This window comes from Suricata suricatta, chromosome 16 (genome assembly GCF_006229205.1).
Source record: "Suricata suricatta isolate VVHF042 chromosome 16, meerkat_22Aug2017_6uvM2_HiC, whole genome shotgun sequence".
In the NCBI taxonomy this organism is placed as follows: domain Eukaryota; kingdom Metazoa; phylum Chordata; class Mammalia; order Carnivora; family Herpestidae; genus Suricata; species Suricata suricatta.
In genome coordinates, this window is record NC_043715.1 from 56,453,709 (window position 1) to 56,466,688 (window position 12,980).

Consider the following 12,980-nt stretch of genomic DNA (forward strand, 5'->3'; position numbering starts at 1 on the left):
GGAGAGCCCCCTTCGTCCCCTTGCCCCGCCCCCAGTCAGGAGCCACCAGAGTGCCCAGGGATAGTCACCCTGGTCCCAGAGGATTTTCTGCTTCCGGTCCAGGCCCCCATCCCCGCCAGGACACCTGGTCCTAGGACCCCGGAGACTCTCTCTGGAGACCCAAGTACCCAAGTAGTCAGGTATCCAGACTCAAGACTCAGCGTGAAAGTCTCTAGTGAATCTGCCCCAGACGTCACCACACCCTCTAGGATGTCCTAACCTGAGGCTCAGGAAGCAAGCCCTTACGCTCTTGGCTTCAGGAACTGGACAGACGCTGGACACAAGAGTGGACCTGCAGCCCTCTTTGAGAGACTCAACCATCCAAACACATTTTTTCGGGTGCAAAAGTGTGGGTCCCTTTAGCTTCCTCCCCGGGACATTTACCTCAGTGCCTAAACATCAGGAATCCAGCCCCACCCCCACCCCAATATTATTTTCAGACCCAGAAATCCACTATAGCAAGCATCTCTGGGGGAGAACAGTGATTTAATAAATTATGGGATAGAAGAAAGATATGTACATGCATCGGGGGGTGGGGAAACCGCAGATCCTAGAAGACAGATTTGGTTTCTGGAATTCAAGGTGGGATGGGTCCTGTGTGCCTTTGCACCTGGGGTAGCTAGAGTCCCAGACACTAATTTTTTCCTTCCGCAAAATCCAGCAGCCCAAGCCCCCAGCCTCCTCCTCCCTCAAAGTACTAGGAAAGTCTAGCCCCCATCCCTCCCTCCTCCAAGGAGCCAGGAATCTAGGATACCCACTGCCAGCTGCCTTCTCTCCTCCAGAGAATCAGTTTAGACTCCCAGGCCTCCCCTCCTCCTGCAAGATCCAGACCTCTGGGACTCGAGCCCCCTGCTCTCCCAGGACTCCAGGAATCTGGGCTGCAGTGGGGATCCAGAGTCCATGTCTAGCTGGGCTGGGGATCTCAACTCTCCTGTGGCTTAGATATTCTCATACAGGGGGTTCTCGTACGCCCCATTCTCAGCTGGGGCTAGGTGTGACTGCTGGAGACCTTGCAGGATGCACTGATGCAGGAACACGTACTGGGCCTGGGGAGGGGCACACGGAGGCGGTGAGCTGCGGCCCGCTTCCCCCAGGCCCCACTCCTCACCCACCCTGTGCCCTCAGGGGCCCCATCACCTCAGTCTGCAGCATGAGGGGCCTGCTCTGCCTCATCTTCCGCACGCAGCTGAAGACCCCCACACAGTGCTCCCGCTCCAGCTGCCGCAGCAGGATGTCCAGGGCAATGAAGGTGCCCGTGCGGCCCACGCCAGCACTAGGCAGGAACAAGAAGGGGTCAGGCCACAGGAAGGGAGAGCCTCGGTGGTTGGAGGGATCTATTTTTGGAGCACCCGGATCAGGGTATATTATTCAGCACGACACCATTCTGGGGGGATCCAGGGTAAGTGAGGGTTATTTAACTAAGTGAAAAGCCACTGTGCGTGACTCTACCCGGAGCCCCTCTGTCTGCTTGGCCCTGTCTCGAGTGCTCTATGCACCCTTTTCACTCTTAAGCCTGAGAAGTAAGAGCTAACAGCACACCCATTTTACAGATGGGGAAATGGAGGCCGAGTGCAATGAGGTTACTTGTCTGTCCCAGGTCACTCGGATGGTAAGTGACAGAGCTGGAGTTCACACACTAGAAAAAGGAACTCCCAAGCTGACCATTCAAAAATATTTTAAACACAAAACCATTTTAAAGTGAACAGTTCAGTGGCATTTAGTACATTCACGAGGTTGTGTGCCACCACATCTGATTAGTTCCCAGACACTGGGAAGGAGGAGACCCTGAAACCACTTAGCAGTCACTCCCCATCCTCCCTGCTCCCCAGTCCCTCTTCTGGACATCTCCCACAAATGGGGTCACACTATGTGTGACCTTTCGTGTCTGGCTTATTTCACTCAGCACCATGTTTTCAAAATTCTTCCACATGGTGGACTGAACCAGTGCTTCATTCCTTTCTCGGTTCAGATCAATCATCTTAACCATTACACGGGGGTCCTTTCCATGCCTGGGGGGAGGAGATGACCCCCTGCTGGGGACACCTCCTGGGGGAGCCATCTTGGGACAAGGCAGGTGTCAGCACACGGTTCAGCAGAGAATTTAAGAGTGCCGCCATGGGCATCAGCTTGGCCTCTTAGTATCAGCCTTGAACCCAACCAAGACTTAAGCTTTCCAGCTGTGTTTCCACAGTTCTGCAATGGACAGGAAACCCTTGTGGTCAGGAGGCTGCCCTGGGCCCAGCAAGACGGGGCTGTGGAGTTTCCATCACGTCACTGGCATGTGCCGCGTGCTCCCTGAATGCCGACTGTCACTGCAACCAGAGCCCCCATCTCCGAGGCTGCCAGCCACCCTGGAGCAAGCCCCTTGGCGTCCCCCTGCCCCTAACCTCCTCTGCCGAGTCTTGAGTCTTTGGTATCAACGAAAGGAGAGTGAAGGGTGGGGTGAGGTCCCGGGCATGCACTGGAGGTGTTTCACGTGTTTCTCAAAGCCTTTGGCCGCTTCTCTCTCCTGCCCTTCACCCCTTCCTCCCTTCTCTCCCCCAGCACGTTCTCTCCTCCTGTCTTCCTTCTCCTGTAGAAGGTGCTGGTTCCTGGGTCCCACAGGGGCCGTTCTCTCCGAGCTAGCGGGTCCTCACCTGCAGTGCACAATGGGGGGGCCTCCCTCGACGGTCTGGTCCAGCCACTGCCGGACCACCTTCCAGAAGGCCAGCAAGGGGTCTGGGGAGTGGGGGACGCCGTGGTCTGGCCAGGTCATGTAATGGAACTGGCGCACAGGCAGTGTCTTCTGCTCTTGGGTCTAGAGGGAGGGTGGGGTGGGGAGGGAGCGGTCAGGACCCCAGGGCGGGCTGGGTTCTGACAGGTGGAGGGCATCCCTGGGCACACTGTGGTCCCCTGAGTGACAGAAGGCTAGACCTCAGGAGGGGCTCTGAGGAGTCGACTGCCCAGACGGTCCCAGGGCAGGAATTGGGGGTCAGGATGGCGCTTACGTGCTGAACCCTCAGGTCTCGTACTGTCCAGTTCTCCAGCACCTCCTCGGCCTCCAGGGTCACTTGCAGGTGCCTGTATGTGCAGGGCTGGGCATCCAGAGGCCAGTAATGCTCACACTTCACCTGGGAGATGACTGGGAGGTCAGAGAACAGGAGGCCCCAGAGACGTGTCCCGATGCCCGTCTACACCGGGGCTCCTGTACTCAGTGCCTGGTGATGAGGCAAGACCTATGGGCAGCCGGGTGGAGACTCATCCCAGCCAGGAGGACCCCTCCTTCTCAAGGCCACTGGGTTATAGGGACCAATGGATGGGCTGGGGAGGAGTCCAGTGGAGGAGGTTCGGGTCACGTGGGAGGGAATCAGCGAAAGTGGAATCAGAGTCCAGGCAGGGTCATGGGCTGGGGTCGCTGCTCAACACCTAGAGCCCCGCGCAGCTCCCTCACCTGGCCAGACTCCACACAGTTGGTCAGCATGACCAGGGCACGGCTCTGCTGCTCCCACACCAGTCGCCAGAAGTCCCCCACTGTCTGGGGCAAGGGGCCCTGGGCTGCAATGAACTCCTGGGGGCTGCAGAGACCCTGATGGAAGAAAAGAGGCAAGTCACAACCCCCGCCGGTCCTTCCCCACTCAGCTTTGCTCAGTGCCCTCCCGCTCCCCACCACAACCTTACAGGCATGAAGCTGGCATTGATGTAGTCGGAGCCTGGCTCCTCCGGGCAGGGCTTCAGGGTCACCCGGCACCAGTCATCTAGAGGAAGAGGCCAGCATTAGAGGCAGAGATGGGGGTGGGAGGCCCAGGGAGGCGTGGGCACAAGACTGAGACCGGGGACAGAGGCTATGTGAGGGCACACGGGCACTGGGAGCCTAAGAAGCGTGGACTGGCCTCAGCAGGGACTGGGCTTGGGGTGCCCCCCTCCCAGGCAGCAAGAGTTTTGTGTCGCGTAGGGAATACGGGAAGAGGCCAGGCACGACATACTGACAAAGTCACGGCCAAGGGTAAAGTCCACACAGGCTTAAGACTCACAGGGCAGCACAGGGGTGCCTGGGTGGCTCGGTCGGTTGGTTAAGTGGCCAGCTCTTGATTTTGACTCAGGCCATGATCTCACGGTTCATGGGTTCGAGCCCCATGTCGGGCTCCGTGCTGACAGTGTGGAGCCTGCTTGGGATTCTGCCTCCTTCTCTCTCTGCCCCTCCCCTGCTCCTTTCTATCTCTCTCCCTCAAAATAAATAAATATTAAAAAAAAAAAAAAAGACTCACAGGGCAGTACGTTTCGGTAACGGTTCTTGGTGCTGTTTTCGAGAGCTGAGGCCACAGTCTGAGACTGGTTGGTGCCCTCCAGAGCCAATTGCTGGAGGGGGGGCAGAGATGGGGGGACATGGGGTAAGCCTTCCTCCATCTTCCCCAGAGGACACCCCCGTTCGCACCACCCCACTCACCCCCAGGCCCTGGGATTCTGTAGCACCCACAAAACGGGTACGGTCACCCCGCAGCACATTTGGGAGGCTTGGGGGGCAGGGGGGACCAGAGAGGCAGGTGGGAGAAGAGACATCGGGGGAGACCAAGGTGTTTCACGAGGGCCGACCCAAGGGCCCGGAATAGGGTCAGGCGAAAACATAATTCTGCCTGGATTTTTTGCATAAGCAAAGGGAATCGGGGGCCCTGTTTGTGTTTAACCCCATCAGGTGCGGTGAGGTCCGGGGGGCACGCGGGGTGCAGCTCAGCCCCGGTCTCGCCGCACCTGGTACTCCTTTGCGAAGCCCAAGTTGGCGTCCTTCTCATTCTTCCTGACGTGGGCAGCAAAGTCCTGTGCGGGGATGTCCTCCAGGAAGCTGTGGGGGAAGGGCACAGTTTAACCTCCCTGGGCCCTGTGATCTTGGGGTAAAAGAAAGGGCTTTTTAATACTTTATTTTTTTTTAATGTTTTATTTATTTTTGATACAGAGAAAGTCAGAGCATGAGAGGGGGAGGGGCAGAGACAGAAGGAGACACAGAACTAGAAGCAGGCTCCAGGCTCTGAGCTAGCTGTCAGCACAGAGCCTGACGCGGGGCTCGAACCCACGAACATGAGATCTGACCTGAGCCGAAGTCAGAGGCTTAACCGACTGAGCCACCCAGGCGCCCCAAGAAAGGGCTTTTTAAATTTTAGTCTATTTTTATTTATTTTGAGAGAGAGCAAGTGGGGGAGGGGCAGAGAGAGAGACAGAATCCCAAGCAGGGTCCGAGTTGAGCGGTCAGCACAGAGCCTGATGTGGGGCTTGAATGCACAAGCCAGGAGATCGTGACCTGAGCCAAAGTTGCTGAGCCACCCGGGTGCCCCAGGGTCTTCTTTTTTTTTGGTCATTGTTTCTTTTGACCCCTTTCCCCCAACTCAACTACCCCCTGCCTCAGGCAACCAACATCTGTTGCCCAATTTCTATCAATTTCAATTAAAAAATTTTTCAAATATGAGGCACCTGGGTGGCTCAGTCAGTTAAGCGTCAGACTTGATTTCAGCTCAGGTCACGATCTCACAGTTCTGAGGTTGAACCTCGCCGGTATCAGGCTTGGTACTGACAGTGCGGAGCCTGCTTGGGATTCTCTCACAACCCCCGTCTCTCTGCCCCTGCCTTGCTCACTCTTTCCCTCTGTTCCTCTTTCAGAATAAATAAATAAACATTTCAAAAAAAAAAAAAAAAGGAAGAGCATTGGGACACAGGCCACATCACGGGTGAGCCTGGGGAACATCCCGCTGGCTGAGGTAAAGCAGCCACAGAAGGACCGACGCTGTGTGAGTCCACTTCTCTGAGGTCCCTAGAGAAGTCCCATCCGCAGAGACAGAGAGTAGACGGGGACACGAGGGGCTGGTGGAGAGGGAGGGGGAGATGGTGTTCAACGGGGAAGGAGGTTGGGTTTTGCAAGATGGAAAAGATCCGGAGACAGATGGTGTGGACGGCTGCACTGCAGTCGGCATGTGGTTCATGTTATCTGTATTCCTCCGCAATTCCCTCCACCCTCTCCAGCGTTGGTTCTGCCTTCCCTTCTGGATTTCTACCCTCTCCCCTCTCCCGTTAGCTGGTAAGCATGCTAATTTCTCTTCTATATTTAAAAAGAGGGGCACCTGGGTGGCTCAGTCCGTTGAGCACCGGACTTCAGCTCAGGTCATGATCTCTCGTTTTGTGAGTTCGAGCCCCGCGTCGGGCTCTGTGCGGACAGCTCAGAGCCTGGAGCCTGCTTCAGAGTCTGTGTCTCCTTCTCTCCGCCCCTCCCCTGCTCATGCTCTGTCTCTCAAAAATAAACATTAAAAAAATTCTTTTTAAAGTCTCTGACCTCATGCAGCTCTAGCTCGTGCCCCTCGTCTTATAAGGCAGCTTTATGAGCACTGCCTCGCCCCGTCCGGTGGCCGGGGCGTGGCCAGTCGGGCCCCTCCTGAGCAGTGTGGAAGCCCACGCGCCCACCGCCTGGGCTGAGCCAGTACCCACCCGCCCTCCGCCCCGGGCCGGTGCCCAATGGCCAGGACGGCCCTTAGGCCCCAGAGCTCGCCCAAATCGTGGCGCCTGCCTCAGGCCGCCCGTTCCTTCCCACGCAAACCAAAACCAAGGCTGTCGCCCGCCGTCCCCCCCACCCCCCGCCTCCGGACTGAGCCTGGCGCTCCCCGCCTCCCCCTGTGTGATGTATTGCGACTCTCCTCTTGGCATCTGTGAGGAGCCTGCTGGCTTATCACACCGAACAAGAGCAAAACCTACTAAAGCAGTCCATGCCCGGTCACACTCCTCATGCGACCAGTTTTCTCTGATTCGTTTCTCCATGTCACCAGCGCCCGGTGTCTGCAGCACGACACTGCAGGGGAAAGACCTCGTCACCCAACGTCCCCCTATCTTATTTGCCTCCTTGTCTCCAATTCCAAGGGCCACTTCAGTCCATCCTAGGTGTGACGGCTCAGTAGCATTTAACTCTGCAGCCTGCTCCTGTCTTCTTCCTGGACGCCCTTCCCCTGCGTGTCACTCTGGTGCTACTCTGTTGAGTTCTGGAGATACCCAACACCCTCTCAACACTCCGAGCATGCTCCTGCCCCAGGGCATTTGCACCTGCTGGTCTCTCTTCCTGGAACGCCATTTCCCAAGATGCGCACGAGTCTCTTCACAAATGACTTCCTCTTAGTCATCTTCTTAGTGTGGTTTTATCTGGACATCCTGTCTACAATTTTTTCTAATTTTAACACCCTATCTAAAACATTCTTCTATCTTTTCTGGAGTGCCTGAGTGGCTCAGGAGAGTAAGTGTGTGACTCTTGCTTTCAGCTCAGATCATGATCTCACAGTCTGGAGATAGAGCCCCGCATAGGGCTCTGTGCTGGGCATGAAACCTTCTTAAGATTTTCCTCTCTCTTTCTCTCTCTCCTTCCCTACTTACACACTCTCTCTCAAAAAAAAAAAAAGGAAACATAATAAAATAAAATATCCTTCTACATCTTCTTTTCCCACTTCCTGCTCTACTGCCTATAGTAACTCAGCCTCTATTATCTGAGGCTAACGACTTCATGTGCTTGAACACAAGGTCTGAGGAGGCGGGAGTCTGTTGACCTCTCTGTGTCCTCCGCACCTGGAACAGTGCCTGCTACATGATGCAGGTGCTGCGTGAATCTGTTGGACGCACGTAGCCCCAGAGCCGGAGCTGGTTCCAAAGCCCCTGGCCCAGGCCAGAGGGGCGATGGAAGGCTTGTGATCCTTGGGGCAGAGGGCACTGTGTGGGTGGGCTCACTGGACCCCTTCTGACCTATCCAGTGACCAGCGAACACCCCCTGATGTGGTCTGAGAGTGATTCTTCCGACGCCTCCCCGACACCTTCAGCTTACCTGGAGTCCAGCAGATCCCTGGGTGCTGGTCTCCTCTGGCTCTTCCTGTGCCTGGGAAAGAGACATGGGAACGGAAGACGCGGGGAGTCAGGCTGGGTCCAGGGGTCCTCACCCTCTCCCTGCCCCCCACCCCCACCCGCAGATGGTCGGTCAGACTCACCTCCTCTTCAGGAAGAAAACCAGCAGGCCCACCAGGATGAGAAACAGGAGCACACCGACGACGGCTCCAGCAATGACCCCTGGGACAGGAAGCATGGGGACATCGAGACAACCTCACCCCCTGGCGCCCTGACTCTCCTGCCTCTGTCCTCGCCCAGCCTGGGACCAGAGTGCCCACCGGGCAGCAGGAGGGCAGAGGAAGGAGACGGGAGAGCGGCTGGATAGAGCCCCGCCTCCCTCCCGACTTTCCCCAGGACATCATTGGCTCAGGTAACCTGGCTGCCAATGGGACCCTCCGTGGCCTGGATTAATGATTCTCGGCGGGGGCGATTTTGTCACCAATGTCTGGGGACATTTTGTTGTCACCATGGGAGGAGTGGTGCCCTGGCCTCCGGCCGGCAGGGCCCAGGGGTCCTGCTCAACACCCCACAGCGTACGGACAGCCCCCACAGCGAAGGGCGACCCACCCCCACCTGCCAACAGCGTCAAGGTTGAGAAACCACACTCTGGCATTGGCGGCATTGATGCTTCTCCCCAGAACGGAGGCTTGTGTTCTCAGAGGTTCTGTTTGCCAGCTGCAGGGCACCCCTGCAGCGGCGATACCTAAGGACTTGGCCCCAGGCTCTAATGGGCACAGACCCCCCTGGGGTGTGACCTCAGACAGCCGGTCTTGGGGCCCCTCCAGCCCACAGCCCACCTCCACCCACTGCCGTGGCCCCAGGATGCGGCTTCCCAACAGTCCTGCTCACAAGGACCTGCCAACAGGCTCCAGGAGGGTCTTACACAGCCTGGCGAGGAGGCCCATTCCCCCAACTGACCTGGTCCCCCTGGATTGGTCAAGGGCATCTTTCCTCCCACGGACCCTCTCTGCTAAGCAAGACACTCCTGGGAAGCAGCAGGAAAGCCCAACTGGGGGGTGGCATCCGTCTGTCATTGCCCCAACCTGCCATCTCTCTCCAGATCAGAGACCCAACCCAGTGAAGCTTATGGCCATGATCAAAGGTATGTAATCAGAGTTTTTCTAAGTATGAGGCTCAGACTTCTACCAAATATGCCACTGATGAGTGGAAAATGGTGCAGTGATGTTGGGGGAAAGTTCTGGCAGATCTCCAAAAGATAAACACGGAGTTAACCGTCTGACCCCACCGCTCCACTCCCGGAGGTATACCCAAGAGAAATAAGGCTCCTTTCTGCACAGAAATGGGTGCGTGAATGTTCATGGCACCATTACTCATAACAGCCAAAGAGTGGAAGGCACCCAACCAATCCATCCACAGACGAACAGATAAACAAAATGTGGTCTCTCCATACGGTGGAATATTATGTAACAAGAAAAAGAAATGAGGCACTGATACGTGCTACAGCACTGACGAACCCTAGAGAAGGGGCACCAAGTGAGAGAAGCCGGTCCCAGGAGACTAATGATAGGAATCACAGAAGGATGATGATATTTTTAGGAGATGTCAAAAACAAGCAAATCTGTAGAGACAGGAGATAAATCTGAGATTACCTACGCCAGGTGGTGGGGAAGTGAGGAACTTCGGGGCTGATGGTGTAGGGAGGTGATTTTTCTTGAGTGAGCAATGCAAATGTTGTCAGGGTAGTGGGTTGGCATTGCACTGCGGACCTAGGGAAGTCATTAGTCGTGCACTTCATGGGTGAGTAGTATATGTGGATTATATCTCAGTAAAGCTGTTTTTTTAAAAACATTTTTATGTTTTTAATTTATTTTTGAGAGAGAGAGAGAGACAGTTCGAGCAGGGGAGGGGCAGAGAGAGAGGGAGACACAGAATCCGAAGCAGGCTCCAGGCTCTGAGCTGTCAGCACAGAGCCCGACGCGGGGCTCGAACCCACGAATGTGAGATCATGACCTGAGCCGAAGCCGGACGCTCAACCGACTGAGCCCCCGAGGCGTGCCTCGGTAAAGCTGTTTTAAAGAAAGCAGAAAACGAAGCAAACGGGAAAGACAAAGGACCCCTTGTGTTGGCAAGACTCCCTCGTAACAGCCTGATGTGATCTAGAGAGACCTTCACGGAAGCCCTGTCCCCGTGGGGATTGCTCACCTGCATTCTCCGTGTAGCAGGTCACAGGGGCAGACGGGGCCCTCACTCCATCCCAGATGGCTGTGACGGTGGCCAGGTAGGACTGAGCTGGCTTGAGGTCCCACACAGACACACCCCTCCCACAGGAGGATCCATTCTGGGAGTCCGTCTGTCCACCCACCTGCAGCTCAAAGGCCTCGTAACCTCCCACGGGGCAGGACCAGGTCAAGATGACCCCGTGGCCCCCAGAGGTGCTGACGCAGGAGGTGATGGTGACCGGGCTTGGGGCTGGGGGGAGGGGACAGGAGGAGTCAGTAGGAGCCATGCAGGGTGGCTCTCCATCTCCCCACCCCACCCCCACTTCCCACTGGTGGTGCCAATTCTCTGAGAACCAGCCCATCCTTTCCCGCCCAAACCAAAACACCTCTTCAGCTCTCAGTTTCTGTCCTCCTCAAATGGACACACATGGATCCCTTCGGACTACAACTCCCATGAACCCTGGGCCTCTCTGTATCACTGCAGCTTAGCAAGGCATGACCCCAAGGCCTGATGGGATTTGGAGTCCACTCCCCTCCCATTGCCCCCAGGTCTGACCTCAGCTCCCACCAGGTCGAAGGGCACCCATCGCACCTGTGGATGCAAGGAGGCTCTGCGCATCACTGGTCACATTGTTCTTGTCTGCCCACACGCTGAAGGCGTACAGGGTCCCGGGCTCCAGGGCCTGCACCTCATAGCAACTGCCGTTGGTGCTGCCTGTGTGGTTGGCCTGATGTCCCTGGGGGTCTTGCTGTCCCTGGGGATGTCTCCCAGGGGCCCACTGGACCCGGTACGTGTAGAGCTGAGACTGGGGGTCTGTGGGGACCTCCCACCGCAGGGTGATGGAGTTGTTTGTCTGGGTTTCGTTGTGCAGATCTGTGACGGCGTTGGGGGCTGAGGGAGATAGAATCTTAAGGGGCGGGTGTGTCCTCAAGGACGCTCGTCCTGAGCCCAGTCACCTCCCGATGCCTCAGGCAGCAGACGGGTCCACCGCCTGAGAAGTGCGAACCGCAGACAGGAGGCCCGGTGGGGACCAGGCTCAGCCGGGCCCTTCTGTCCCGAGCCTACAGCCCTGGGGCCCACGCGTCACCTTTCTCAGGTGAGCAGACCGAGGCAGGGGCCTACTCTACTTCCAGACCCTTCTTTCCAGATAGAGCTGTGGACTTTGGTCTTCTTAGCCCAAATGGCCAAAGAGTAAAGCGTTCCGGGCTCCATGCACCCACAGTGAACCCAGTTCCTGGGCTAATTCTGGTTCCTGTCATGCTTGGGACACTTCCTATGTAGGGTGGGAAGTGCGTTGCTCGGGGTTCAGCTAGTATCCTGGCCTGAGCTGTGCCCGTCTGTCCTCTGGCTTTGTCGGGCTCCTGAGGGGTGGAGCTGGACGGTCAGGGGCTCTCTTCATCCCCAAAGACAGACCAAGTAATTGGAAAGCCCTGGCTGCTGAGGAAAGACTCTTCCTAGAGGGCAGACTCACAAGCTCAAGGTCCAGTGAGGCTAGATGGGGTCATGAGTGTCTCCCCAAGCCTCTCCCTCCCCCAACCCAATGGTACCGGGGCAGTCTAGAACCGTCTGAGTCTCACCCGTGGCTCCAGTGAGTGTCCTGTTGTCACTGCTGACATTATTCCTCTCTGCCCAGACGGTGACGGTGTACAACCTCCCAGCTTCCAGTTCTTTCAGTGTGATCCCGGTATCTGGGGTGTCCTGGCGGCTGACGGCACTGGTGCCCTCCTTGACCCATGAGACCCTGTAGGTGTAGGGAGCACGGTCTCGGCCCGGGGGAGCTGTCCAGCTCAAGGTGATGGAGCTGTTGGTCTGCTGCTGCACCCGGAGACTCGTCACTGCACTGGGGACTGGCAGACAAAGCAGAGTCAGAATGTCCTATCCCTGGTCCACAAGGGTCTGGGACACAATGATGTGCCTCTTCTTTGTGCACCCAGACTTGTTAAGGAGCACTTCGTAGCGCTGGAGCCTGGTGGGCAGTGGGGGGGGGGTGTGGGTGCTCAGCAGCAGACCCCTAGACAGGCCTGTCCCCAGGGGGGGGCCTCCTCTATCCTGTGGACTCGGGGTTTGGGCCTGGCTCCGTGAGATCATAAACATGGGGGCTGGATCCGAGAACCCAAAGGAAGTGCCATTTTTGCTGGTTCTTAACCTCTCGCCAAAACAGAGAGTGGGTATTGGTGCCAGTCATCTGTGGACGTGCTGGGGCTCCTTTCTGGAGGCAGCAGAGTTCATTCTATTCTAGCCACACAGAGAATTTCTACAAGGTCCCAATTTTGTGCCCCTCTACTGTGAAACTGAAGTTTTGGCTTAGTCCTGGGCCTCAATTCTGTCCTCCTGTCCAGTTCACTGGACCCAGTAAGTGCCATCCCAAAGGCCAGGGCCCAGGGGGCATCTTCCAATCAGAGTGATGGTGCTGGTGGCCCGAGGGTCCATCCTCCAGAGCACGACACAGTTGGGAACCAGCACAAGAGTCAGAGGGGCAAGTGTCCACATTCCATGGAACCTAACGTCCCTGCAGCTGAGGCAACATGCCTGTGTTCGCCACACAGGTTACTAAGGAGGGACACCCCTAGTCTTAAGGTCTGTCTTCTAGAGGGCCCTAGACCCTCACTGATCCCAGCTCCGAACTTGTGATATTCTTTCCTCATCTCCTGGTCAATGCGACCCAAAGAGATGGTGGGCTAGAGAGTTTGCTCTGGTTCTCCACCACACCCCCCACCACCAACCATTAAAAAAAAAACAACAACAAAGAAAACAAGTAACAGGTGCTTGTCACCTGTGGCGGCCTCGCAAGTCATCACGAAGCTGTTGGCTCCATTTTTCTCTGCCCACACAGCAAATTCATACAAGGACCCGGGTCGCAGTCCGTCCACTGTGAAGCTGGTGTC

At 56.6% G+C, this 12,980-nt stretch overlaps 1 protein-coding gene across 1 annotated transcript in view; it reads right to left on the reverse strand.

The window, feature by feature from the left end:
• Nucleotides 1–516: 516 nt before the first annotated feature.
• Nucleotides 517–12,980, reverse strand: part of PTPRH (protein tyrosine phosphatase receptor type H) — a 19,880-nt gene continuing 7,416 nt past the window's right edge. The window contains 13 exon segments of the mRNA XM_029924395.1: nucleotides 517–1,085; nucleotides 1,177–1,312; nucleotides 2,676–2,836; nucleotides 3,027–3,149; nucleotides 3,470–3,604; nucleotides 3,697–3,773; nucleotides 4,284–4,374; nucleotides 4,765–4,845; nucleotides 7,843–7,906; nucleotides 8,016–8,094; nucleotides 10,078–10,344; nucleotides 10,687–10,986; nucleotides 11,673–11,942. Coding sequence (XP_029780255.1) covers nucleotides 978–1,085; nucleotides 1,177–1,312; nucleotides 2,676–2,836; nucleotides 3,027–3,149; nucleotides 3,470–3,604; nucleotides 3,697–3,773; nucleotides 4,284–4,374; nucleotides 4,765–4,845; nucleotides 7,843–7,906; nucleotides 8,016–8,094; nucleotides 10,078–10,344; nucleotides 10,687–10,986; nucleotides 11,673–11,942 — 1,892 coding nt within the window. The 3' untranslated portion in view covers nucleotides 517–977.